The 27,196-nt window shown below is 48.4% G+C and overlaps 1 protein-coding gene across 3 annotated transcripts in view; it reads left to right on the top strand.

Moving 5' to 3' along the window:
- Positions 1-27,196, top strand: part of PAPPA (pappalysin 1) — a 255,257-nt gene that overhangs the window by 23,246 nt on the left and 204,815 nt on the right. For 2 of the 3 annotated variants that reach the window (XM_060100612.1, XM_060100611.1), the window contains exon 1: positions 10,003-10,954. In XM_060100612.1, coding sequence (XP_059956595.1) covers positions 10,098-10,954 — 857 coding nt within the window. In that variant the 5' untranslated portion in view covers positions 10,003-10,097. Of the gene's footprint in view, positions 1-9,891; positions 10,955-27,196 lie in introns of those variants that run through there. The other variant, XM_060100610.1, reaches the window with a different exon arrangement.

The following is a 27,196-nucleotide window of genomic DNA, read 5'->3' as shown; positions in this document are numbered from 1 at the left end:
CTCAGCAGGTTCATGTGGCTTGGAGTGGCATTAGAACAAATCAGAGTAATGATCCTAGGGGTAATGTAAAGAAGCAGGTGTGGTAATAATAGGTCTTCCTAATTGCATAGTATCAACTCTTATTGTATCTATGTTGCCTCAACAGAAGGACTGGCATTAGCATTAGGGAACAGCAGGTCTCTCACCAGAGAGTATAGCTCAATGCCTCGAATGTCTAGCCAGGGCTTGATACAGTGGATGCCCGGTGAATATGTGTTGAAAGAATCGGTGAATGGATAGATTAATAAATCAGGCAGGACTCGGGGATGTTGACTTATGGAAAAGAAGAGACAAGGATTGCACGATGGAAAGCCTCAGACACCTCTAGGCTCTCTTGGGGTAAAGGGTACTGAAGAACTCTGTGGGTTCCTGCAATCCAGATCCTATACCACTGGGTGGAAAGGAAAGGGAGCTGATTTTGGCTCACCCTAGGTGAGCTCTGAGAAATGCCCAAAGGTGCAAAGGCCTTCTTCAGGTGATCAGAAGTTCTCTGATTCTGGAAATAATGCACAGTCGCTTGTAGAGATGTACAGGTGATTCAAGCAGGAGGTTGGGTGGTAAAGGTCATGTAATGACTTTGAAGGGAACCTCCAGTCCTGACTATGCCTGATTCCATGAATGTGAAGAGTAAGGGCTTGGGGCTGCTGTGAGGTGTGAGGGTGGCAGGAGGCTTCGGTCTTGACAGTTTTCTGGGAAGCAGTGCCATTGCCTCTTAGGGTTGGTGAGTGAGCAGGGAGGGCTTGGAGGTCCTCAAATCACTGAAAAGACCGAAGGTAGGCGCTCTTCTCCAGGGCAGCTCCAACATCAGCACCGCTGAGTCCACCAGGGGCTGATTCGTGGGACAGTAACTTTTTTGAGGGTGAACAGATGAAAATGCGTGACTCTTCCTCCTCCTCCTCTCTTCCTGTCCTCTTCATCCTCTACCCCACCTCCTCCTCTTTCTTCTTTGTCTTTTTCTCCCTCTCCTCCTCCCACTTCCTTTTTTTAAGTTGATATGCACCAATTTCGATGACATTGTGTGAAAAAGAGAGCGATGAACAGGTCTCTGTTTCAGAGGACAGTGTCAGAAAGGTTAACGTTTAACAGCACAGAAGGGGGAAAAATGTTCCCAATTATGAGGAAAAGGAACGGCCGTTTATTATTAATACCAATTAGAAAAGTGTAGCTAACATTTATCATGTGCTATGCAAATGAGTATTTGTATGCTCGTACTAAAGCCTTAAAATGTCACTATGCCTTAAGTACTGTTATTATCAGTTTACAGTTGAGGAAATTATCAGGGAGGTGAAGGGATTTTGCCCGAGGCTACATAGCTAACAAGCAGCAGAGCTGGGGACTCCACAGTACAAGTGCTTAATGCTTGTTATGTTGCCAGCGCCCATGTGCCAAGTCTGGGTACATTCATTATCTCATTAGTTACCCCTACAGCCAGCAGAGGTAGATAGTATCATCCCCATTTTACAGATGAGAAGACTAATACAAGGAGAGACGCCTTGACTTTCCCAAGTCACACAGCTAGTGAATGACAGAGCCAGCATTTGAATGTACATTCATTGGTCTCTAAAACCCTGACCATTCTGTTTACACAGAGCCTGATTCCATGTGAGCAAAGGAGGCCGACTGGTGAGGAAAGATCCAGAGGGAAACACAGGTGCACCTTGAGCCCTTAAGAGCACTTTGCCATCCCAAGCACATTATATAAGTCTGTGTATTAATACAGCAAATGGATTTTTAGGAACGCTTAGACATATTCTTGTTAACCTTGCCTTACATCTGAATGGCCTTAAATAGTTTGCAAGGAAGTATGTGTACATTTATCTCCTTTCTCTCTCAAAAAAGACCTTTGAAGTATATAGGATAAGACTTTTCAATCCCTGGAATACACATGGGAAAACAGGCTCAGAGAGCTGAATGAGCTCATCCAAGGTCACACAGCTAGTAGAAAAGTGAGTGTCAGGGGCTTTTCAGGTAATGGTTCCCAGCAGGGAAAAAAAAAGAACACAGACAGAGAGCAGACACGGATGCTACCATGGATGCTGGTCACGCTGTTCCTCCTGGTCCTGCAAAGGCAAATGTGGCCCCACCTATTCACCTGCACGGCCAACACACAGGAGGCGCCTGAGCTAATCCTGGCCTTGTGAGTTGCTCCAAAGGGTCACTCTTGATGCTCCAGCCTCTCTTACACCTGGAGACAGGGATGTCCAGAACTCAGTAGCGTGTGGATAAGCCTCCAGCCAGGCGTTGATATGATTTATTCCAAGCCCCCTCCTTCCACGGAGCCTAAGAGCAGTCCTTTGAGCCAAGGTGGGCCTGGAGGGATGAGGATGCTGAGGAGTAGCCCCTCAGGTGCCCACCTCGGTGACGTCACAGCCCTCCTCTGAATGCCTGGTGCTGCCGAGTCCTCCAGGGTCGTTTTGGTGGTCCTCCCCCACAACCGAACCAAGTGTGGGGACCATGGGTGTACTTAACCCAAATCTGTCTGTTTTAATCACCCTCCTCTAGACAGATAAAAGCTTTCCATAGGATTGCTCTCTCAAGCATTTCTCTGTGGCTTTGATACCAGCCATTAAATCATGGAAGGGAAAACAAAATGAAACAAAACAAAAAAAGGACCAGCTCCAACCTTTAGCTTTTAATTTTTTTTAGCCTCCTGAAAGAAACCAGATTGTTGACCTAAATTCCCCCCTTTCATCCCCACATCCTCTCACCTCTGCTCGTATCCCCCTGGCCGATGTTCCACAGCTAGTGGACATCCTTAAGTTGGAGGGCCTGAAATGGCCTTCCTTTCCTTCCTCCCCCTGCTTGTCCATTACCTTCCATCTCCCACAGCAGGAACCAAGGCTGGGACGTCTGAAGGACTTGCGATCTCAGAGTCACAGGGAATCTGAGTTGGAAGGGACCTTTGGGGCCATCTGATGCAAAACCCTCCTATTTCACAGGCAGGGTTTGACGATGCCCTGGAGGCGGGGGGTTGCTGCTTGCCTGTCGACCCACAGCAGTGAAGTGGCAGAGCTGGAACACAAGAACCTTGATCGTAGGCTAAGAGTTTTTCCCTTTGAAGGAAAGCATCCTGGAAGAGAGCTCTGGCTTTAGCATCAGCCCGCCTGTGATTCCAGTGCTCTCTAGCTGGGATCCTTGGAGGGAAATCACTTAGCTTCTTTGCACCTGTTTCTTTCTCTGTCAAAAGAATATCAGTAAAGCCCACTTCACTGGTTTATTATGAGCACTAAATGGGGTGTCTGTGCTTAGCAGAGAGACTGCTACCTAAAGGCGTTTTTAGCAAATTCACTTTATATTACTATCATTACAGTTGTCCCTTGGTACCCACAGTGGATTGGTTCCAAGACCCACCACAGATACCAAAATCTGCAGATGCTCAAGTCCCTTATATAAAATGGCATAGCATTTGCATATACTCTACACACATCCTCCTGTATACTTTACATCCTCTCTAGGTTACTTATAATACCTTATGCAATGTAAATGCCAGTGCACGGCGAGGTCCCCATAGCTGAGGTCCTGCTCATCTGTGGGGGAACTGAACTTGACATCAGGAGTCTTGAATTTCATTCTTTCCTAGCACTTAGTGCTGTGTGACCTTGGACAGGTGACCAAACCCCTCTGAGTCTCAGTTTTCTCATCTGTAAACAGCACCTGTTATACAAGGTACTGTGAGGGTTATGTAAGACACCTTGGCCCAGAAGCAGTTATGTACATGCTCAACACACAGCAGGGGCTTCAGAAGTGCACATTCAAGCTGGAATACAGAAGCATCCCTCTCTTGTGAGGAAAGTTTCCTGTGTGGTGACGACACCACCCATTTTCGTATCCTCCTAATACACTTTGCCCTGCTCGCAATAGGAATCGAGTTAAGTTGAGGCAATGTGTTGTAACCAAGACGGATTCTGAACTGGGCACGAGGCAGTGAAAGATTTTAGAGAAATGTCAATGGGAGAGCTTAAAAAACTTGTTGAATGGTCGTATTATAGTTCGCTAAGGTTACCATAACAAAGCACCACATACCGGGTGGCTTAAACAGCAGAGATTTATCTTCTCGCAATTCTAGAGGCTAGGAGTCTGACGTCAAAGTGCCTGCAGGCTTGGATTCTTCTGAGGCCTCTGTCCTTGGCTTGTAGATGCCCATCTTCCCCATCCTATGTCTTCGTATTGTCTTCCCCTTGTATCTGAATTTCCTCATCTTACAGGGACAGCAGTCATAATGGATTAGGGCCCACCCTAAGTGACCTCATTTTAACTTAACTATCTCACTAAAGACCCTGTCTCTAAACCAGTTCATATTCTGAGGTACTAGGGGCTAGGTTCCAACATATGAGTTTCGGGGGGTGGCGGGGGGACATGTTTCAGCCCATAACAGATGGAAAAGAAGATGGCAGGCAGCCAGGCATGTGACGGCAACCTCGAAGAAAAAATGAAGAAAAAGAACATTGCAGCATAGAGCCCGGACCTTGGAACAGAGCTGGGTCAGAAACCAACAAGCAAGGAGGCTAGTGATGGAGGTTCAGTTGCTGAAAGACAAGGCCAGGAAGGCATCTCAAACTCCAGATAGACAACCAGGCCCAGGCGAATCTTGGGTCCCAGTGAAGTGTGACAAGCCGGGTAGAACAGATGAAGCACTGGTAATAAAGAACCACTGATTCTCAGTCCATTTCTTTTAGGTCCAGGCAGAAGAACGACACAGAAAGCAGCCTCCTGGCTTGCAGTTCAATTCAACTTGCTTGTGTTGGTGCTGCTGAACTTACAGAAATATTTTTGTGGGGGGGGGGGGGGTATGTCCTCAAACAGCCCACAGTCAAGTGTTGGGCACTTGGCACTTAATGCAGTGATGTGATTAAGAACCTGGGCCTGGGAACCCTATGGACGCGGATTCTAAGCTGTGTTGCTTTGGACAAGCCACTGCCTTGTTGAGCCCATGTTTTCTCTGCAGAATGGGCTGCGTTGATCGTTTTGTTGTGAGGATTAAGTAAGAGAATTAAGCACTTAGTAAGCACGTGGTGCTTAGTAAGTTTCTAAACAAAGGGTAACGTGCTCTTAAAAGGAGCACAGCAATAGAGAAGTGTCCTTCCTTTCCTCCCTTCCTTTATTTTATACTTTCAATGACAGACTCTCTGGGGCACCTGCAAGGTACCAGATGCTGTGTTGGATGCTGGGCATTTAGAAATGAACCGAACAGACATACTCAGGAAACAGACATTGAATGCGTAATTAGGGAAGTGATGAGTGTCTGGACAGGGAGGAGGAAGATTTGTCTGTACCCGGGCTGGAGTGCTGCGCTCACACAGCACTGCCCTGGGGTAGTGACATTACAGTGGCCCTGAGAGGGTGACCCCACAGCCCGTGGGATTCTCCCAGTGTGGCCCTGGCATAGGTTTTGGGAGACTGCCTACAAGCCTCCTGCCTTTGGACTTGCCTCCTTCATACATGCTCTTCATGTCTGGGGTGAGATGAGACAAAAAAGAGGCAATAAGAATAAATAAACATCAAGCTTCTGCTGGAATATGAAGCCCTTTTCCCAGCAAACCTAGCTGCAGGAAGATAGGGGCACATTAGAGAGGCCAGCTGACCAGGGTTCAAGCGACAGGTGATGGTCATGAGACCCAGGGCAGCCCCTTTCCTGGTCTGGGCCTCTACTTCTCCATCTGTGCAGGTGCCCCAGTCACCTCATTGGCTGGTGAATGGCCTCTGGCACTTTCACTGCCTGCTGCTTCCGTGTGCTTATAGCTTTGAGGCAGGTTTATGCTAATTCGATGTAGATGGTGTGCAGGATCGCCTGTGGCCTTCCATGTCTTGCCCCCTGCCGATGCATCCCCTGAGATCAACCTCTAGTACCACACAGATGGTGTCGACTTCAGACCGACGCTCACTGTTTCTTCCACTGTGTCTCTCTCTCTGCCTGGAGAACCGTGGGGAAGGATGGCATGGAGGCGTGGTGGGCTTCACCTGTGTCTTCCCGAGGACAAACACTGTTCCTTGTCCGGTATGGAGACACACAGAGGACGATCCTCCGAGCGTGCAAAAATCGGCAACGACATGAGGCGTCCAGTTCAAATCAACACGTGTTTTTGAAGCATCCCTTACTTACAGGGAACCATTCTAGCAGTGAACAAAAGAGCTCTTAAATTGTAGCGGGGGGATCATTTACTCCTAACCCCTCCTTTTTCAGAGAAGGGAAATGAGACCTGGCAGCATAAGAGGTGGTGTGACTTGTCCCCAGGCAAGGTCACCCAGCAAGCTGAGCCCAGATCTCTGGTCCCAGATACCCGGTTCTGGGCTGGTGATACATCAGTGCCTCCCTTCCAGCCCTCTGAAATGTGACTACTGTTGATTATGTTATTTTTGTACAGAAATAACTCCCATTCAGCACTACACCCCACCCCCATCCCTATTAAAGTTCAGTGATTTCCTTTCACCACTAACACTCCAGGTAAATATTTCCCTCTGAACTTCTGAAGCCACTGCCTCAAGGTCCTCATTTCCCTTAACGTGCTTCCTCTTGGTTCCACTGAAAAGAAAAAAGAGAGGGTTCTCTTTGCCCTTCCTCTCTGCTTCCTGGGGCTAAGCCACCTCTTGGTCCTTTGCTCCGTGTCACAGAGTCTAGCCTTCCTCACTGCTACCCTCTTCTCTCTCAACTGCAAACGGAGGTGGCCAGAGCCCGGGTCCCCAGCTCCGGGAAGGTCCTGAACGGAGGGCACCCTACAGATGTGTAAACAGTTTACCTTGCTAACCCAGCCAGCCGCCTTCCAAAGGCAACAGGAAAACCAGGACTGAGAGCCCCTGGCAAAATAAAAACCTGCAGAGAGAGAGAGAAAGAGAGAGAGAGAGAGGGAGAGAGAGAGGGAAAAGGATCCTGTTTCAAATGTGAATTTTCTCATTAGAAGAAGTTTCTGTTTAAGGAGGAGGGGTTGGCCAGGGGAGGAAGAGAAGGTGAGCTGAGAGGTGGGATGGGGGGCCCAAGAAGGGGGTGCTCCAGGGGCCTGTGCGCTCCTGCTTCCCGTAGCCAGCAGCAGACCTGGGGGAACTCATTCCAAACCTGGAGTCAGAGCTTTGGCCTCGGTCAGTGGGCAGGTAGCTTTTAACATGCAAGCCTCATAACAGTAGCAAAGCCAAAGGGGATTTGTGATATCTAAGTAGAGTTTGCCAGTGGATTTGAGGATCACTTGTGCTTTTTTGAGCCCTCGTCCTACCAGCTTTTGATACATCAGTCAAGATGCCTTTAGGGTACCCTCTGTCTCTGGTGTTTCCATGTTTTGTTTTTAGTCATTTTCTACTTTTCATCCTTGACATCACTCCCAGACCCTCCAGCATCTTAAAAATGAACTCCCATTTGGGCAGCCACTGTACGCCAAGGGTAGTAGAGCCACTGTGTCTTTTAAGTACGACAGCATACGTAAAGAGAGGTACAGATGAAGGAATTAAGATCCACAGAGGTGAAGCGATATGCCCCAGATGTACAGCCAGTAATCGCTGTCATCAGAATTACCCAGAGTCCAAAGAGCCTGCTCTTTCTACCTGACCAAGAACACACTCTGTCTTCTGATTCTCTCTGTCCTTTATCCAGGGAGACATAAATCAGTGCCTTTGATTCTGTTTGTCCTTTCCTTTTCTCCCACTCCATTTAGAATCGTTCATGTGCTCATTCGTGAGACACTTGCTGAGCGCCTGCTGTGTACAGGGCATAGTGCAAGGTGCTGGACAAGGTACAGATGACCCAGACAGAGCCATCACTCTCAAGAAGCGTCCAGTCTAGGGGAGACTCCAAAACCAGAGAACAAGTGTCTAGTTTCCGAAAAGTAAATTGAATTCAGAGGAGAGAATGATTGCTCCTCAGAGGACCATCAGGGAAAGCTTCTTGGTAGAGGTGGTTTCTGTTTTAGCCATTGGGAAACTTGGGAACACAGAAAATCAGACTTGACCAAGCACGTGGGGGGGAACCTCATTCAGTCCCCTCCTTTTCCAGGTAGAGAACCAAGACCCAGAGGAGGTACTTGGTGCTTCATCAAGGTGTGAGAGCAGGTTGACGTTGTAGGAGACCCTGGCCATTACGTGAAGGATTATAGGACAGGAGTGGTGGTAGGAGAGGTGTAGGCAGACTTAGATGCCTGGCTCAAACTACCATCTATGTCAGCTGCTAACAGAGAGGTTTACACAAATTCTAAGGCCCCAGTGACCACAGAGGAGTACAGACTGTGTGGGCCTCCTCTACCGATGTTGCTGGAAGCCCTCTGTGCTCATTTCATGAGTGCTGATGGCAGGTGCACCCTCGAAGTTATGGTGACCGCAACAATTCTCCAGCCGAAAGTAGGGACTGTGCTTCTAAATGAGCATCTTTTATTCATTCTCCTATTCCTCTCTTTCTCCTCCCACCTGGCCTCATACATCATCCGACACTTAAAATACACTCTTAATTAGAAAGTCTTCTTCCCCATCCAACTGGCTGTCCATGCCAAGGACACTGAGTATATTCCAGAGAGACTGGGAATGGGGGTTGGTGAGTATAAAAACAATTAGATCCAGAGAGAATCTGCTAAGTGACTTCCTGAGGTTCCCAGAGTAGGTCTAGAGATGTCTGGCTTGGAACTTTCCCAAACTCCCAACTAAACCTTGGGACACCCCCAGGCAGGTGGTTTGATCCAGATAGATCCCTGGTGGCACTGATGAGGGAGAGGGGGGTACCGTAGAGTTAGTCCCTAGGACAGTGGACCCAGGATCTGATGGATCTGGGATCCACTTCCCAACCAGTTGACCTCAAACCCATCCATCTCTTGACTTCCTTCAATTTCTGCTTCCTCCTCTGTTAACTTAATATCAGCACCTTGTGGGTGCTACGCGGATTAAATAAATTAATGCACACACAGAACTTAGCACAATGCCTGACCTGCAACAGAGGCTCGGCAGATTTTTACTTAATGAAGGCAGCCCCAACATCTTTTTATGTTAAGAGGATGCTTTTTATTTTTTGAAATATTAGCATTAGTGTTAGAGAAAAGCAAGCTTGAATTGGCTCTCAGGAAATTTGTCAATGACTCTATGTAACCTAACAAATGCCTTCCGTTCGCTGGGTCTCAACTTCCTTACCTTTCAAGTGAAGGAGCTGGAAGTATTTAAAAACCTTTCCAGCTCAGATAGTAAGCATGTCCGCCTTTCTTTGGGGGTGAGTGTCGGGGCTAGCCAGGACTCCTGTTACAGATAGAAGCTTTACTAGTAGCTTTGCAGCCCTTGACCCTCACTTCTCCAGGGAACCTTCCCAACAATCCACCACCGCCGATCAATGATGAGTGCTTGTGGCTGATGTACGCCTGAAGTTACAGTGACCGTAGTCAGAGCTGTCCTTCTAAATGAGCATCTTCTATTCATCATCATCTCTTTGATTGTTCTCTCGCCTCTTCCTCTCACCACCTATGTCATTCTACACTTAAAATATGCTTTTAATTTAAAAAGTCCTCTTCCCCATCCAACAGGTTTGCAAAATCAAAGGTTTTCAGATTTTAGTTATTATCACTGTTGTTTTCTTTAGCTCAAGTACCTATTCTGCAAACAAATATCTTTCTTGTATGCCCCATACTCAGAACCAAAAAAAGTGAAACCACATGGGTTAAAGTTGTGGTGAGAACCTCCCAAAGGCAACTCACCTGTGTTCTCCCTTCCTCTAGCCCTTGCCTTGCCCTAGAGGTGGTCCCAGAGGCTTGGCTAGTCACTGCCAGGATCCCACTGAGCACGGTTTGAAAACTTCCTGGTCTAGGACATCCTGATATAAATTTGATCAGAGAGAAATAACTTACCCTCCTCCTTCCTCCATCCTTTATTTATTCATCTTTCTCTTTTGGGGCCACATAGGGCTATATGACAAATGTTCTTATGCCTCGCGTGACCGAGGATGGGTCGTGGGCATTCACACCGTCAGTGACCAAGGCAACAGAGACCCCCGCTACTTTTTCTCCTTGAAGACAGACCGGGCCCGGCAAGTGACCACCATCAATGCCCACCGCAGCTACCTCCCAGGTCAGTGGGTACACCTGGCTGCCACCTACGACGGGCGGCTGATGAAGCTTTATGTGAACGGTGCCCAGGTGGCAACCTCTGGGGAGCAGGTGGGTGGCATCTTCAGCCCACTGACCCAGAAGTGTAAAGTCCTCATGCTGGGAGGCAGCGCCCTGAACCACAACTACCGGGGCTACGTGGAGCGCTTCAGCCTGTGGAAGGTGGCCAGGACGCAGCGCGAGGTCCTGCTGGACATGGGGACCCGCGGCCTCCACGCTCCTCTACCTCACCTCCTCCTCCAGGAGAACTGGGACAACGTGAAGCGTGCCTGGTCCCCCATGAAGGATGGCAGCATCCCCCGCGTGGAGGCCAGCGGCGCCCATGGCTTCCTGCTGGACACGAGTCTGGAGCCTCCGCTGTGCGGGCAGACGCTGTGTGACAACCCCAAGGTCATCTCCAGCTACAACCAGCTGCCGCGTTTCCGCCGGCCCAAGGTGGTGCGCTACCGCGTGGTCAACCTCCACAACGACGGCCGCGAGAGCCCCACGGTGAGCCGCCAGCAGATCGAGTTCCAGCACCGGCAGCTGGCCGAGGCCTTCAAGCATTACAACATCTCCTGGGAGCTGGAGGTGCTGGAGGTGAGCAACTCCTCCCTGCGCCGCCGCCTCATCCTGGCCAACTGCGACATCAGCAAGATCGGGGACGAGAACTGCGACCCCGAGTGCAACCACACGCTGACCGGCCATGACGGCGGGGACTGCCGCCCCCTGCGTCACCCTGCCTTCACCAAGAAGCAGCAGAACGGGGTGTGCGACATGGACTGCAATTACGAGCGGTTCAACTTCGACGGTGGGGAGTGCTGTGACCCTGAGATCACCGATGTCACCAAGACCTGCTTCGATCCCGACTCTCCGCACAGGTAAGAGCCGGACTCCTCCCTCTTTTGATCCCTGCGCGGCTCCTGACGCCCGGTGGGGTTGCGGGAATCTTCCAGTTCACCCAGAAGATGGACCAAGTAATCACGGGGACTGTACCCCTTACCAGAATATTTATGGAGCGCCTCCTGGGGGCTGAGGGAACTCTTAGGACCCTGTCTTTGCGAGGGGCTCAGGGTCTGAACCGGGCCACCTGGGCTGAGGACAAATACCTGCATCATAAAGAGCTGTGCTGTCCAATGCTGTAGTCACTGGCCATGTGTGACTGTTTAAATTTAAATTAGTGAAGATGAAATGCAGTTTAAAATCCAGTTCCTGAGTCACACCAGCCACGTTTCAAGAACCCAGTAGCCACCCGGGGACAGTGGCTACCACACTGGACAGAGGGATAGGACCGCTTTCATGACCGCAGAAGGTTCTGTTGGGCAGTGCTGATCGAGTTGGGATTGGCTGGAGTCAGACAGACTGGGTTCAGGTCTATTTCCTCACTTTGTGACCTCTTACAAGGTATTTCCTCAACTGTAACATGGGAATCAATGGTATCTACTTTGAAGCTGCTTTGAAGGTTGAATGAGGGTGCGTAAAGCACAGGTCTCTTCTAGGGGCTAGCAGGTTATTACCTCTTGATAGGCGTATTTGTCGTTTCTTGAACAATGAAAGGGAGCATGTGCCATGTGTACAGGGGGTCAAAGAGGAACAGCTGGTTTGCAGCCTGAATATGTTGGGGAAAGCTTAGGTACAGTTGGACATCGGAGATCAAGTTGGGGGAGAGAGGAGGACACTCAGGCAGAGGAATTTCATATATTGCTGAGAAGAGGGCGGAAAGGGGAGTCTTCTGTCTAATGCCTGACTTAGCCTCTGCCTTGTGACACAACTTGGACCAGCAACCCCAAAGAAAGACCCAAGGGGGAGCCATGGGTGATCTGTATTTGATGTGGGACTCAGGGGAACTAGTTCTAAGCCAGAGAGACAGTCCATATCAAGTTTCCTGATTTCCCAGATTCAAGCTGAACTTTTCCATTCTGTCCAACTCGCAGGACCCTGGACTTGCTGATGGCTCGAGCACATTTGCCGACCTCTGCAGGTTTTCTGCTGACTCTTCTCTTTATGTCTCTCTCACAAGAGCAAGGGCCTCCCATGCATAGACAAAATACCTATGTGCAAAGGAATGACGATGCTGGCAGGAGAATGTCGTGCCTGGCACCAAGCCACAGAGCACGTCAGCTCAGCCTCCTGGCACCGGGCGGGCCCCTGGACTCTCTCACCTTGGCTCAGAGACAGGAGCAGCCCATGTGGGAAGAAGCCTTGGTGTGTGGCCAGTTCCTTCGAGGTCACAATGCACTTTCATCTCTGCTCTCATTTGGGCTTTGACAGAATTTGATGAGGAAGACTAGACGGGGTTAGCATTTGCATTTGACTGATGGGGAAATAGAGGGCCTTAGAGAGTGAAATGACTCGGCCACAGTCCCAGGTCAGGAAAGTCATTTGGCTAAATCACAAATGCAAGCCTTCCGAGATTAATGCAGTGTGTGCGCTACTGAGCTAGACCCCAGGAGTTAACTGGTGTGCCCAGGCAGAGTGGGCGTGGGGGAGGCCTAGGGGCCAGGGGTACTGGCAGTCATTCACTTATTTGTACATTTATTCATTAATTCGTTCATGCAACAAATGTTTATTCAGCACCTACCAAGTACCGGGAAGGTGGGTACCCTTACCCCTGCTTTGCTGAAGGAAATCCAGGATTCAGAACATGGAAGGGATTTACCCCAGGTCACTCAGCTAATAAACAGAGAGCTTGGATTTGAATCTTGGTCTGTTGACTCCAAAGCTCCCACTGAAGGGTGGGGGTGGTATTTTTAAGTCCAAGGAACAGTAAGAGGTAGAGTCAAAGGACAGGGCTGACAGGCAGGGTGGCTTTCCTAAAGCCTTGGGAGAAAACTGCTGAGTATGACTGAGTCAGGACCAAGGGCAGCTGGCCTTTGTGGCGGGCACTCTGTGCTTGGGTGCAGGGGCCACGGGACCCCAGGTCCCAGATAGTTCACAATCAGCAGACAGAGCTGGCAGGCACCAACGGCCTCCTCGTTTCTAAGTCACGGGACCCCACGCCTAGAATGTCCGTGAGCAGCCATGTGCCAGCGCTGTGACCACTACGCCAGGGCCTGTTTGTTTGCTGGCTGGTAAGTCATGTGTCCTGGGTGAGCCCCACTGGGAATGTGTCATCTCCTGATGCAGCTGGGGTGACAGCGTTCTGGCTGAATCAGCCCTCCCGTGTGCAGAGAGAAACCTGTGGAAGTTTGTGGAGAAATACTTACTTTGTGATTTCAAAAACAAAAAGAGGGAGGGGAGGAGGGAAGGAGGAAGGAAGGAAGACATCTGTAATAGAAAATTAGATTGACATTGTCTAGGTGATTTTTAACGAAGAGCTGAACTTATCTTTTACCCAAGATGTGCTCCTGCATTGCCTGCCCCCCTCAATGGGTAAAGACAATAAAGACAGTAATTCAGTTCCTACTTCTCAATCTATGGTGAAGAGCCAGTTTTGTTTCCTATACGCTGCAAACCAATACTTTTGTAATATACAGAAAAGATGAATTGCTATAAAATGAATTCTTCACCGCAAGTATGGTGAAGCATCGTCAGAGTTCTCCAAAAGTTCCTAAATGCCTTCTCTGCACTTCTGTACTTATTGTGACATAGACTAGTAAGAAGCGTTTCGTGCACTGCTTACTTTGAGTAACACTGATTAAGATTCACCATTCTGAAAATTTATGTAACGGTTCGCTTGAGTAAAATAAGATCCACCAGTAATGCAGCTGGGCAGATTGGCAGACTCCAGCATAGAATGACCATTTCTTCTAACACATGTGAGCGCATTCTTTATCTACTATTCCTTGGGCCCCTTAGTCCACGTTCTCAGGAGCTCATGTGTTACAGGGGAGCACCCAGTCCTAGCAGAAGGCTGCAGAAGACATCGAAATGGTGTCCAATGTCAGACCTAGAAACATCCTCAGAGATCAGTGGGTCCAAATCCGTTTTCCCCCATAGAGGGAAGCTGAGGCCGAAGCTCACATGGTTCATTAGTGGTCAAACTGGGGCTGAGGATGCTCTAGATTTCTAAGTCCCGGTCGTCTGCCATGGCGCAGCTTCTCAGAACTACCCTGACATTCTTGGCCTTCCCAGATACCTGCCCGCCTCGTGGTCTGTCCTTGCTCTCTTCTTCCCTAATATCCCTGAGCATTTGGGGTTTTTTTGTTTGTTTGTTTGTTTTTGCGGTACGCGGGCCTCTCACTGTTGCGGCCTCTCCCGTTGCGGCCTCTCCCGTTGCGGAGCATAGGCTCCGGACGCGCAGGCTCAGCGGCCATGGCTCACGGGCCCAGCCGCTCCGCGGCATGTGGGATTCTCCCGGACCAGGGCATGAACCCGCGTCCCCTGCATCGGCAGGTGGACTCTCAACCACTGCGCCACCAGGGAAGCCCTCCCTGAGCATTTGGGATTATGAAGTGCTGAGTGAGTGAGTTTGGAAGCGAATCGGATAAGGGCCTTGGGTTTTCATGAGCCACTGCAGAACTCTTAGAGCTACACTGGCCATGAGTTTTTCTTATTAAGGGCAGCCAAGTGAGGATGTGTACAAAGAAGGGGACTGGGACTGCGAGGGCCCCAGGAGCTGTATTGTATAACCTCTTGAAGATGTTTGGCTTGGATGAGAAAATTCTCTCAAGGCCATGACCATAGGGCCGTAACACATGCACTTCAAGTCTCCAAAGGCCTGTCCTATGGAAAAGGGAACAGAATCATACTATATGGTTTCTAAGCCATGGCTGGGACCAAAGTGATGCAATTACAGGAGGCAGCTGAGTAGCAGCTAATGTCATCCCTGATCAGAATGGTCCTGCCTGGGGAGTGCTTCTCTGCAGGTGAATGATCTTCCCTCCACCTGAGGCATGCACAGTGAGGTTGTAACCAGGATTACAGCAAAGGTGGAGAAGGTGGCCTTGATGGTCTTAAGGTTGACCACTGCACAGCCCAACTTTTTGCTGCTGTCTTATTCCAAGTCATGTTAGGGAATTAAATGGTGACTGTTTCTATCCTCTCTAACAGGCATTTATTGGGTATGTATAGCCCTGCGGGCCTCTCTCCTGTTCACCGGAGATGTTGCAACAAGTGGGCCATGTTTCTCACCATTGAGAGGCTTCCACGTTCATAGGGGACTTATATTCAAACAAGAGAAACTCTGATCTGTGGTTTTAGAGACACACAGTGGATCAGGAGACCTAGAAAGCAGAGGTGTATGCTGACGAGGGAAGACAAGGCAAATCGGCTGGAGGAGGCATGATTTGAGTAGTCATCTGGGAACAGACAGCACCGAGAGAAAGAGAGAGAGACACACACACAGTCTGCGCCAGTCAGGGTCCTAGCAGGAAACAGATGGCATATTCAAACGGAATAATTCAGTAGAGTTGAAGGAGGGGCTATTTGGGAGGAGAGGCTATTTACAACAGTGCAGGCAGCGTTCAGGACAGCCAGCAAGGCAAGGGACAAGTACAGTGGGGACCCATTTCCATCCTTGGCAAGAGGAGGAAGTAGTTACAGAACCCAAAGAGAGTGGCTGAATGGCGAGGGTGTCCTGGCGGCAGCTGGGACTCTCAGCAGAGAAGAAGCGACAAGCTTCAGCCCCCCGGGCCAGAAGGGAGCCAGAGACGTAAATTTCACGTGATCATTCTCTTCCACCTTCTAGTCTCCTGCCAGCGCTTCCCATTGGGGAACCACACCGGAAGTCATGAGGCAGAGGTATCTGTCGATGCAACACCAGGAGGCCAGCCTCCCAAGGGCACAGAGCAACGTGGAGAGGGGTAGGGAATGGATGTGGGTGAGCGACCAGAACACGACCAAAACACAGAGAAAGCCAGTCCATGCAGAGGTTGCAGCCTGAGCAAGGAGGAGGGGGCGGAATGGGATGAGGAGGGGCTTGGAGAATAAGGAGTCATTCAGTATGGCTGGGACCAGACCATAAGCAGAGAAGGGTTCAATTTATCTCAGGGAAAACTCTAGCCAGCCTCTCTCCCTTCCTTCATTTCCTTCTTATTTTCTTCCTTCCCTCCCTCCTTCCTTCCTTCCTTTTTTTCTTCTTTTCTTTCCTCTGTAAATATCGGTTGAATGTTCCTTTTGCGCCAGCCCAGTCCCTGCGCTTTGGGAGCTCACCATCTAGTGGATAAGACAGATGAATAAACACACCACTGCCATCGCTGGTATGAAAGAAGGACCCCCAGTCTCAGCCAGGAGGAGCTGTTGGTGGGGGGAGTACAGGTCTTTTTATCAGACTGGACAGTTAGAAAAAGACATTCCAATGAATCTTGGCCATTCTCTACAGTAGTGGAGAGGAGCCAGGTAGGCAGAACTTCATCTGCAGCCATTAGACATGTCTACAGACAAGTGAGAGTGTACTTCACACGTCTTTTTATAAATGAAATGGAAAACCCGGATATTAATAGAAATCCCCAGTATCAGGAAATCCAGGGGCAGCTGACACTTTGGGCTGTACACACCCCACTGTGGGAAGGTGTTGCAAAACACCCACCTAGTTCCTGCGTGGACCCCTCCAAACTGCCAGCTCCGGCACCGTTAGGTGAACGTCACCTTTGTCCTTGAATATCTGTTCCGTACGGAGTAGGACAGATAGAAAAAAAGAGACTTCCCTTACACCCTGATGGCTCACAGGGAAACCTTTTCTTTGCCTTCTCCTTATTATTATTTTTAATGTAGCAAGGGCATTCCCCTGGGGCCATGCTAGTTTTTTGGGGGGTTTTTTTTGGACCCAAGTTGGCATTGCTGGAATCTTTGGAAAGGGCTGGAATACACCTTGAGGCAGCCTCCTTGACCCCTCTGCTGGCCTCGGTAGTCCTCGGTCTCTTCCTCTGCCCCCTATCAGAAGCCATTAGATGATTTGCCTTCTAATGAGAAACTCTGTTGGGGTCTCTCACTTCTTTTCTGGAATGATCTCATGGAACATACACTTCCTTCTCCCCTGGTCCCTCCAAATCTGGCAAAGTCGAGTGGAATCCAGGACTCTGCGCCGAAAGGAGCAGTGGAGTGGTCCAGCCCATCTTGCTGTAGATGCGGAGAGTGAGCTCCCGAAAGGGGCGGCACCGACCCACACTTCACAGAGAGAGTGGGGCCCCGGGGTCTCATCTCCTACTCCCAAGGCATTTCAATCCACTCCATTGCCTTGATGTCTTAGCCGGCAACTTGCAACTTGGAAAAGATCTATTTAGGATGGTCATGTTCTTACTCATCATCCATATTTTGTTAAGGCACTTCGATATCCAAGGGTCTGTGATAAATGCCCTAGGGATCCAAGATAGAATCTGTGTCCTAGAGGTACTTGTATGCTGTGGTTTAATTACATTTTGTTACAGTCATTCAAGAGATGGCAAGAGATCAGATGATTCAATTCCAAAGGAACCACACAGATGATAAGGCTTAGGTGAGCTCTGAGAAAAGGCAGGTTCACCGTGGTTTGGAGAGATTAGGAAAGGTTTTCTGGCGGAGAAGTTTCCAGCGTTCGTAGGCTTTGGAATGATAGAAAAGAGCAAAGTGAGAGCAGAGGAATTGAGGTGGGAAGCTGTGGGGAAGACAGAAGAAAGAGGCGGGTCTGCTTGGGACTTCATGCAGGTAGATGCTCCCTTTTGATCATCAGGTTGTAGAGCTCCCACAGTCAGACTGATGTAGAATGAAAGAAGAATTCAGGGGAAATAGATTCGAGCCCTGACTTGGCAGCTTCTTAGCTATGCAGTCTTGGGCAAATCTCTTAATCTCCCTGAGCCTCCATTTCCACATCTGTTGAAAGGGAATGATAATGATATCTGACCGCCAGGATCACACAATTGCCTTGAGGGTCACATAAAAAAAAATATCCTAGAAGGAGTTCTGGGAAGAGTTAACCAGCACGCAGATGAAAGAAGGCATTGTTATTTTTTCAGTAACTTTGTTCATTCTTTTCCAGTAATCATGTAAGAGAAATTACTTGGAATTTTATAATCAGAATATCTGAGTTTATTTAACGTGACTAACGTTCATTAAAGCAATAGCAGGAGTCAGGCCTGGTGTGGTGGAGAAATGATGGGTGTTGGAGACTGACCAGGGTTTGGGTCTTGGTTCCTTGTCTGACCTTGGCCTGTCTTTCAATAACAGTTGCTGAGTTCTCATCGGTAAACAGTTGGGTGAGAACAGCTATCCTGTGGCATGTCATGAAATTTAAATGGAGCCGTGGTGTGTGAAACACCTGGGACAGTGCCTGGCACATAGTAGGTGCTGGGGAAATTTCCCTCCCTGCTCGCATGCACACGTGGGCTCCTCTCTGCCAGCTTGGTTTTACAGAGACTGCAGGCTGATAAAGAAGGTCTGGCTGAAACTGCAATCCAAACATTGAAGGCATTTACCCAGATTACTTCCATTCTTAAAATGCTAACTTTTTTTTTAAGGACTGGCCACAGAATTGGTCTTTTTAAATGAAGACCACATAACTTATATCAAACTCATTGAGCTTGCACACTAGTTTACTTTGAAAACACCCCAAGTGTCTAACTGTGTTAGAGGATGCAGTTCCGCAGCATGGAACGGTCCCAGGCAGTGTTGGGATTGGTCATAGTGGGTGGTATGCTGATTTGGTTGAAGTGACTAGATTTTTTTGACCACGTCCAGCCCACATGTGTGCTTGAGTGTAGATACACAAACACCCTATCCAGGCCTCCATTGTCCACATGGTCCCGTTTTCTTTGATTCGGCCTGGGTTTCCCTCCTGCTTTCCTTCTGAACAAAGTCTACCTTGACTCACAGGTTCCATCTGTGACCCTTGTGCACATGTGACTTTGGTCTTTGAGAGCAGATGAGAGGGGTGATGGAGAGCAGGAGAAGAACTGCTTATGGCCCCTAAAGTTGTGTTTAATGAGGTGCTCACGACAGCAGTCTATGGGGAAGAAAGGGAGATCAGGCAGTCCAGCAAATAAATAAGAATACAAGTTTCAGAGAGACAGTGGATGTGAATCAAGCCACTTAACATTTCTGTGACCTTGAATGAGTCTCTTCCTTTAGCAGAGACTCAGTTGCCTCCTTGGTAAAATCGGGAATTAAAGGAACATTCGGTGGTTTAGAGGATGAAGTGAAATTACACCCGGTCAACCCTTTAGGACAGCACCTGGCACTTAGTGAACACTCAGATAACAGTGGTTGTTTGGGGATTTTCTGTCTCTGGGAAATCTTCTGACCTCTGACATGCACATCCCCACACTCCCAGCCCCTCTCAGATCCTGAGCCCCTCACTAGAACCTCCAGGTCGGAGTGGGAGTTGGATATGAACTCATCACTCTGTATTACCAAGGGCCCTTTGATTTTGGCTCCTGTAGGTTCCATTTTTAAAAGATTTTCTTTCCTCCGAAAGCCATGCTAAATGCTAAATGCTAATGTATTCATTTTCCGAAGAGATAAGCAGCAGGCCACGTGAAGTGTATGCATTTCCAACAAAAAGCAAAGGCACGTCCGGGGTCCCAGGATCCCATTGAGTAGTTTACATGCACACGTCCTAGGGAGGGAGCTGGAAGCCAGGCAGGTGCCCACAGCGTGCTCAGGACCCTCTGGGCAGTGTAGGATGGGGCTTGTTTTCCACTAGCGCCTGGGACCCTGGCCACAGCACACCCATCTCAGAGTTTACCCGTGAAAGTTGGAACCTTTTCTCCAGGACACACCAGGGAGGCCCCCAACATGCCAGGATTGGAGCTGCTCCCTCTCTCGTGCCTTTCCTAGAGGTGGGTTTCCACCCCCAGTTCCCTGGACAGAGGGATGGAGCTCGCTGTGCCCTTTCGAGGGCCTCAGAGGGAGGCAGCTGTGTTTTGTTTCCTCTCTGGGTTTGGCTCGGTCAGCACCCTCATTTTCCTTTCCGCATCCACTGGTGACACTGACCGCTCATGACAGCCTCAGCGCTCAGTCAGACGCCCTTCCAGGTTAGGAAGCAAAGCAGTTGGGGGTGTGAGGGTGGGTTGAGCAGACACCGGTACATTTTGTTTCCGTGAAACGCATTTCCCTAAATTGATTTCAGCCCGGCTGGTACCTTCACACTCAGCGCTGGCCGATTTTCCACCTCCTAAGAGGGAACCCCTCACACCTCCGCTGTCCCTTTCTGCAGACACAAAACCACTGTGTGGACAGCAGTGCGTGTTGCTCATGGGTTTGTCTGCAGACCTTGAACAGACTCCCGTTTACCCGTTTTTATGGAGGGGCATTTTCTTTCTCCTTCCCTCTGCTTTCTCTCTCTTTTCCAGGTTCTAGGTTGTGTTGTCGGTCTGGTGGTGGAGGGTGGAGAGTGAGGGGATTAGTGTCTCTGTTTCGAGCTTCTGATGTTTGTGATTCCAGCCTTTTTTGAGCTCAGACAACCAGCCACAGCTGTCAGCCTTGAGCTTGGCTTCTCACTGCTGCACTATGTTTACAGCCACCGAGGGCAATGGTGACTACCACTCCACCAAAGCCTGGAGTATCTCAGAATCGTACAGAGGGTGGAAGAGCGACATGAGGGAGTTTGCCTGTGGCTTGGCACGGCACGAGGAAGGAAGTGACTAGATCCTTCCAGTAACTTCGTAGCCAGCATGGAGTAAGTCACTTCTATGACTTCAAATTCTGCATCTGTAAAATGGGAGAATTGGGATAGAAGAGTTCTGAGGTCTGTTCCTGCTCAGACATTATAATCCTGGTTACCAGGTTTGTGGGACTGGAGCTAGAGTAAAAAATGGCGGGGGCTTGGGGCTTCCCTGGTGGCGCAGTGGTTGAGAGTCCGCCTGCCGATGCAGGGGACATGGGTTCGTGCCCCGGTCCGGGAAGATCCCACGTGCCGCGGAGCGGCTGGGCCCGTGAGCCATGGCCGCTGAGTCTGCGCGTCCGGAGCCTGTGCTCCGCAGCGAGGGAGGCCACAACAGTGAGAGGCCCGTGTACCACACACACACAAAAAAGGCGGGGGCTTAATATTGAAAAAGGTACAAATGCGTTGATGCTGGAGGCATATTAGGGCAATAAGACGGTCCCTGCCTTCAAAGTGTTTGCCAGCCCCTGTATCTAATTGAGTACAACGTGTATGCAGTAACACTGAAGGAACAATTTTACTCTGTGACAAGTTGAAAAAAAAAATCCTACTCCTGTCACTCCAGTCCTAGCAGTAGCCTAAGGGAAGAGCCCCACCTTGGGCAGTCTGCATGTCTGCTGTTTTCTTTTCCCTCAAGCCCTGACTGTGGCATCCTCTTTCCAAAAATCAATTTGAATTTAATTCTACTTTTGACAGCCTGACATACAGTGTCCTACTGTCCAGCATTATTTCCCCATATGTGACCTCTGACTGTCACATGACCCTTTGAGAGCTGTCTCTTTTTTAACCCCTCAAGAGACCCAAATTTGTGGCAGTCACTAGACTTGTTCAAGATCATCCAGAGAGAGCTACATCTCTTATAACACCTGTGTAGTTCTCACTTTAGCTACCTCTGTGATTTGCTGAAGGCTAGATGATTTGTATGGGCCCAGACTGAAATCCACAAGTTGCCATATTGACTCGTATTGATGATAATGTTGTAATTATTATTATTATTATTATTATTATTTTTGCGGTACACGGGTAATGTTGTAATTCTTGCTCTACCCTCCCCAAATATAAAATTGTTGGGTCAATCTTCACATCACTTAAGTTTTACATGGCTAAAACTTAGAGCGAAACTACATGGTCTGCTGAGATATGCCTGTACCTAGAACTCTGTGGCTGCTACAACTTACAACATCGAGGTGATTTGTCTTTATTTAACTGCACGTCGAGTGTAAGACCAACCACAGGGCTGTCAGCAAGCTGTGTATATTCTTCTTAGTGTGGTCAGTTGTATTATTTATCAATTGTGGTTTTGATCCTCCAAGAAGAAAGCCAGGAGGTGGAAAGAAATAGCTGAGGGCCCTGGAACGGCATGCTTCTGTTGTGAAAGCAATAATTCGACATGCAATTATCACGTTACCGTCCTGATACTTTTGAACACACCATCACACTTCGACTGTTGGTCTTCCTTACTTATCAAGGGATTCTTCAAGTTTAATGGCTTCTCTGAAAACAAGTAAACTTGGAGTCCTTGGGGCTATCAAAGCAGAGACTGTAGAGCCCCCAGGAAAAGATGTTAGGAGAGTGACTGTTCATTCGTGCGTGTGTGTGTGTGTGCACGCACGCACACGTGTGCACAGGCATGTCTACCATGTGCAGGCACAGTGCTAGGTGCTAGTGGTACAACAGTCAGCATTTCACAAGATAGGTGTGATTCTGCCCTCCTGGAATTTCCTGAAGGTAAATAAGTAGCTAGTTGGATAAGTGCTACTGTGGAGAAGTCCAGGGTGCTGAGGGAAGAGAGGATGGGTACTTGACTCATTAGGGGTCAGAGTCGCTTCTAGGCTGGGTCCGGAAGGATGGGTCATGTTAACCAAGTGAGTGGAGCTGAGCTTTCCAGGATCCAAGTGTTCTGACACTTTGCCTTCTGCCCCAGAAGTCTCTAAAAGCCATTTTCAAAAGACAAATGAAAAAATAGGACTGAGTAGTTAGTTCCTAGTGAAAGGTATTCATTTTAAATTGGTGTCCTTTACTCTGAGATTATTTTATTCTCTCCTTTAGAGTCCTACTCCATACCCTTTATTTTATTACATGAGGGTCAACGTTTATGAGGGTTTCGCCTTTTGAATGCTTTATTTATTTGTCAAAATTAGAAATTGCTACTTTCACCTCAATTTTTTTTTCTTTTTTTTTTGGTGGTACGCGGGCCTCTCACTGCTGTGGCCTCTCCCGTTGCGGAGCACAGGCTCCGGACGCGCAGGCTCAGCGGCCATGGCTCACGGGCCCAGCCGCTCTGCGGCATGTGGGATCTTCCCGGACCGGGGCACGAACCGTATCCCCTGCATCGGCAGGCGGACTCTCAACCACTGCGCCACCAGGGAAGCCCTCACCTCAATTTTTTAAGATGATCCAAAGATCTGAGGACCTCTCCGTTAGCCCACCCTGCCTCTCTGAATCAGCACCTTCCTCTCCTCCTATCCAAATCCTCAGGGTTCTCGATCCCCGCCATCTCCATTATGATCCTATTGTGCAGAGAGCTTCAGGCCAGTGATTTTCCTAAGGGTTGACCTTGACCTTCCACGTGACGTGGCAGAGGGCGCAGCCCCAGAGTGACAGAGCTGATGGGCCTAGAGTTTAGGGCAGCAGTGGTAGGGGTGGGGAGAGCGGAGTTGATGTATAGAGTCTGAGAATCATGAAGGAAGGACAGTCCAGTAGGACCTCATCAGAAGCCAGACCCATCGTTTCACCTCCTCTCACCCCCGCCCCGACTGAACGTCAAATTGTTCCTCGTGCGTAAATGCCTCTCCTTCTCAGATATTCTCATATCCACCCCCTTTTCTGCAAGCCACTGCCAATGCCTTTACTTTTATCCCCCTTCTAGTCCACCTTCCACATTCCTCCAGAAAGCTCTTTGGAAAAAAACGAACCAGATCATTTTATTCTCTTCCATAAAAATCTGCCAGGGTCTAGTGAAAGCTTTCAGGATGTTGCCCATCTTCCATAACCTGGTATACAGGGTCCTTCCTGATATGGCCATCGCTGACCCCTCCAGCCTTATCTTGTGAAGTTGCTTCCATGCTCCCAACTTTGAAACCACACCAGAAGACTTGAAGTGTCTCAGTCTTCTTATGCATTTTCAGGCCTTTTGGCTTTCTGGAGCTTTTGCCGTTTTCCCTGTTTCGTACACTTGGTCCAGTGTTTATTCTTCCTGTGAAAACCTCAGTGATATCTTATCCCGCTTCACCTGGATAGGTGTCATTCCTCTGTGCTTCCATCACATTCAGCACTCCCTCTGTTATAACACATATCGTAAGAGAATAATAGTTATAGTCTGTGGGATCCAACAGACTGGGGACCATATCCTGAATTTGACATCTGTGAGTGACGGAGGACCTTGGAAAAGTGGTGTCACCCCACTGAGCCCTGGTTTCTTCCCCTGCAAGTTGGGGATACTCATGCTTAACACATAAGGTTTTTGTAAAGCTTCAAAGAGATAATATAAAAAAAGGACTTCAGCAGTGCCAGCGTATAGTAAACTCCCCCAAATGGCAGGTTTTATTCGTATTATCACATTGTGTTGTGATCATCGGATAATATGTCTTGCTTCCTTCCTAAAACTGCTAACTCTTTGATAATGAAAAGTGTTTCTCATTCATATTTTATGCCCAGTTTCTAGCTTAAAGGATGGTATATGATATAATCTCAATAAGTATTGGAGAATGAAAGAGGAAAAGACTGAATAAATAATATGCAAGGGGAAAAGAATTTAAAAAGGAAAGAATGAACTCGGGCAGGCAGGCAGGGAGGGAGGGTAGAGGAAAGGTAATGAAAGAATGACTTATTCAGTAAAATAATGAAAGAATGGTCAATTTTTCAGTTGATCCTTCATTGGTGCTGTTACATTTTTCTGAGATTGCATGTCAAGCTTCCATATAAAAGCTGTTATTTTTGAAACCAATCATTCAGGATTCCGAGAATTTAGTAAACTCTCCAAGCATTTTTTTTTTTTTTTTTCCTGTGCCTCTTCTTACAAGAGAGGCAGCGTCAGGCATTTCTGACAATGAAACTAAGCAGGGGAATAAAGTCCAGATCATCAGGGCCCTTGGGATAAAAGTACAAAATCCAGGTTTTAGAACTGGTCACAGTTTGGAGAAATCTTGTTATTTGGAACAAGGATATGGATGCAATAAACATTCTGAGGTTTATCTTGCTTTAATGACTTGCTTTGAGTGGCTTTGATCTTTATATTTGATAATCACTTTCAAATGGTCTGGTGTGTTCTGGAAGAGTGGAGGAGTGTGGTTCACGGACTTGAGATCCTCCTCAGGAATGACAGACTGCAATCAGAACTGGGAAGTAGGCAGTGTTACAGGACTTTCTCTATGACTTGTCGAAACAGGGCAACTGCCTATGAGGAAGATAAACACACTGGTCCAGTGATGGGAACCAGGGTTCACTGATGGAACGGAGACACCGTGAGCACTGGGACCTAAGATCAGTTTCCTCTAGCTCCATGGGCAAGCTAAATAGAATTGTGCATCTTGGGGTCTTTCATGAGTTGGGCACTCTTTTTTTACTCTTTTTAAAATTTTTTTTTTTTTTTTTTTTTTTTTTTTTTTTTTTGTGGTACGTGGGCCTCCCACTGTTGTGGCCTCTCCCGCTGCGGAGCACAGGCTCCGGACGCACAGGCTCAGTAGCCATGGCTCACGGGCCCAGCCGCTCCCCGGCATGTGGGATCCTCCCGGGCCGGGGCACGAACCCGTGTCCCCTGCATCGGCAGGCGGACTCCCAACCACTGCGCCACCAGGGAAGCGCGAGTTGGGCACTCTTTTAGGGACTTTCTTGTGTATTACTTCCTTGGATTTTTATATTCCACTTTCTAGGTTGAATTTTATCATCCCCATTTACAGATGAGGAAATTGAGGTTCAGAGAGATTGAGTCCCTTCTCCAAGGTCACAGGGCCACTTGGTAGAAGAGGGAGGATTTGAACCCTAGTCTGCCTGTCTCTTAAGATGTGGCTTTTTTCCAAAAGAAAGGTAAGGCCAAGGATGACAGCAGTCAGATAGGTCTTGGTGTGTAATTCCAGAAGGAAATAGTAAATACAAAAATATGTGTAACAAACTTTGACATAGGTATGCCCCCACTTTCATATCATTGATTGAAGAATAGACTTAAGTCCAGAACCTTTCTATCTAGAATTCTATCCAAGAACATTTAATTATGAAAGTAACAGAGAGTCTTCTGTGTAAGACTGTTCTCTACATGGGCTACAAGGAGAATAAGGGTCCAAGGTATTCTATTTAAATGTTACACTGTCATATTTAAATAAATTTCCCTTAAAAAAAAAGATGTGGCTTTTCCTGTAGCACTCTGCTGCCCTTTCCCTTAACTTGAAAGAGTTGTTCCCAGCCTCTGGCTTGGAAATGGCCTGTTCTCAGCTAGGAGCAGCTCACACAGACCCTCCTCAAATTGAGGGCATTGGCATATGGCTGACACCATCCCTGTAACCCAGCTGCACCTATCAAGGGCCCAGGGAGCAGGACTTTGGCAGGGCACCTCTCAAAGATCTCAGCTATCCCTTCTGCAGTGGGGAGTCAGTTTGCTCTGAGTGGGAAGAGAAATAGGTGCTGGTCAGTCTTGATCTGGTCTCACTGGAATGCGTACCTCTGACCAACCATCTTTAAAATGGGAGAGCCAGTGTATTATGCTTCTAGAATTGGAAAAACTGGAGCCTTTCATGGTTCCATTTGAGGGATTGTTGTTGTTGTTCTGCATTTTGAATGTAGTTCCCTTTTGCTTCTCATTCAATAAAACAGGCCCTGACAGCCCTCTCATTGAGATTATTACAGTTGTGCCATCTCAGGCCAGTGCATTTCGGAAGTATGTTGTTGGCACTCACCAGCGAGTGAGATGCATAAAGAAAATATTCTAATGACAGTTGAGTTGAGAGAGCTTTGATCCCCCTCCAGAACTGCTCTCATGGCTTTGAAATGCAGTTTTGGCAGAGGGGTAAAGTCTGGGCACCTTGGCTGGGCCCCCCTGAAACTGACATTCCAGGGGACCCACAACCTTCGCAGGAGGAGCCAGGTACAAGAGCTGGGCAGGAAGAAAAGAGACACCAAGACACCTCTCTTGACAGGCAACTGGGGAGAGGATCTAAGTGAGGAGGGACTTTCCAACTTAGCCCAACGTTTCCCGAACTCTATTGGTTATGCTGTTATTTGATTTTTGGCAAAGGCAGAGGTGGGACGGGGGGAAAGGATTATGGTCAGATGTCTGGGAATACTTCATACGCTCTCTGTCTTATTCCCATTTTGTATATTAAAGGCTCTGAAAATTCTTGCAATTAAAAAATATACGTATTTAACCTTGTTTCACAGAGCATGTCCAAAGCCATCTGACTTGAAAACCCTTTTCCTTTAAATATGCCTCTGCTTCTTGTAGATTTAGCCTTCTATAGACCGTGATTTGGAAAACATGCGTAGTTCACACGCTCACTGAATAGATGGGGACTCTGAGCTTCAGACTAGGCAGCTGAGCATCATGGGAATGGGCCAGAAATCCAGGCAATGTAGATTCTGCACAGGGTGTCCAGCTGAGGAGGAGGGTGGATGCTAC

This window comes from Mesoplodon densirostris, chromosome 6 (genome assembly GCF_025265405.1).
Source record: "Mesoplodon densirostris isolate mMesDen1 chromosome 6, mMesDen1 primary haplotype, whole genome shotgun sequence".
Lineage (NCBI taxonomy): Eukaryota > Metazoa > Chordata > Mammalia > Artiodactyla > Ziphiidae > Mesoplodon > Mesoplodon densirostris.
The sequence above is the reverse complement of the archived record's forward strand: the minus strand, read 5'-3'. Positions and strand labels throughout refer to the sequence as shown.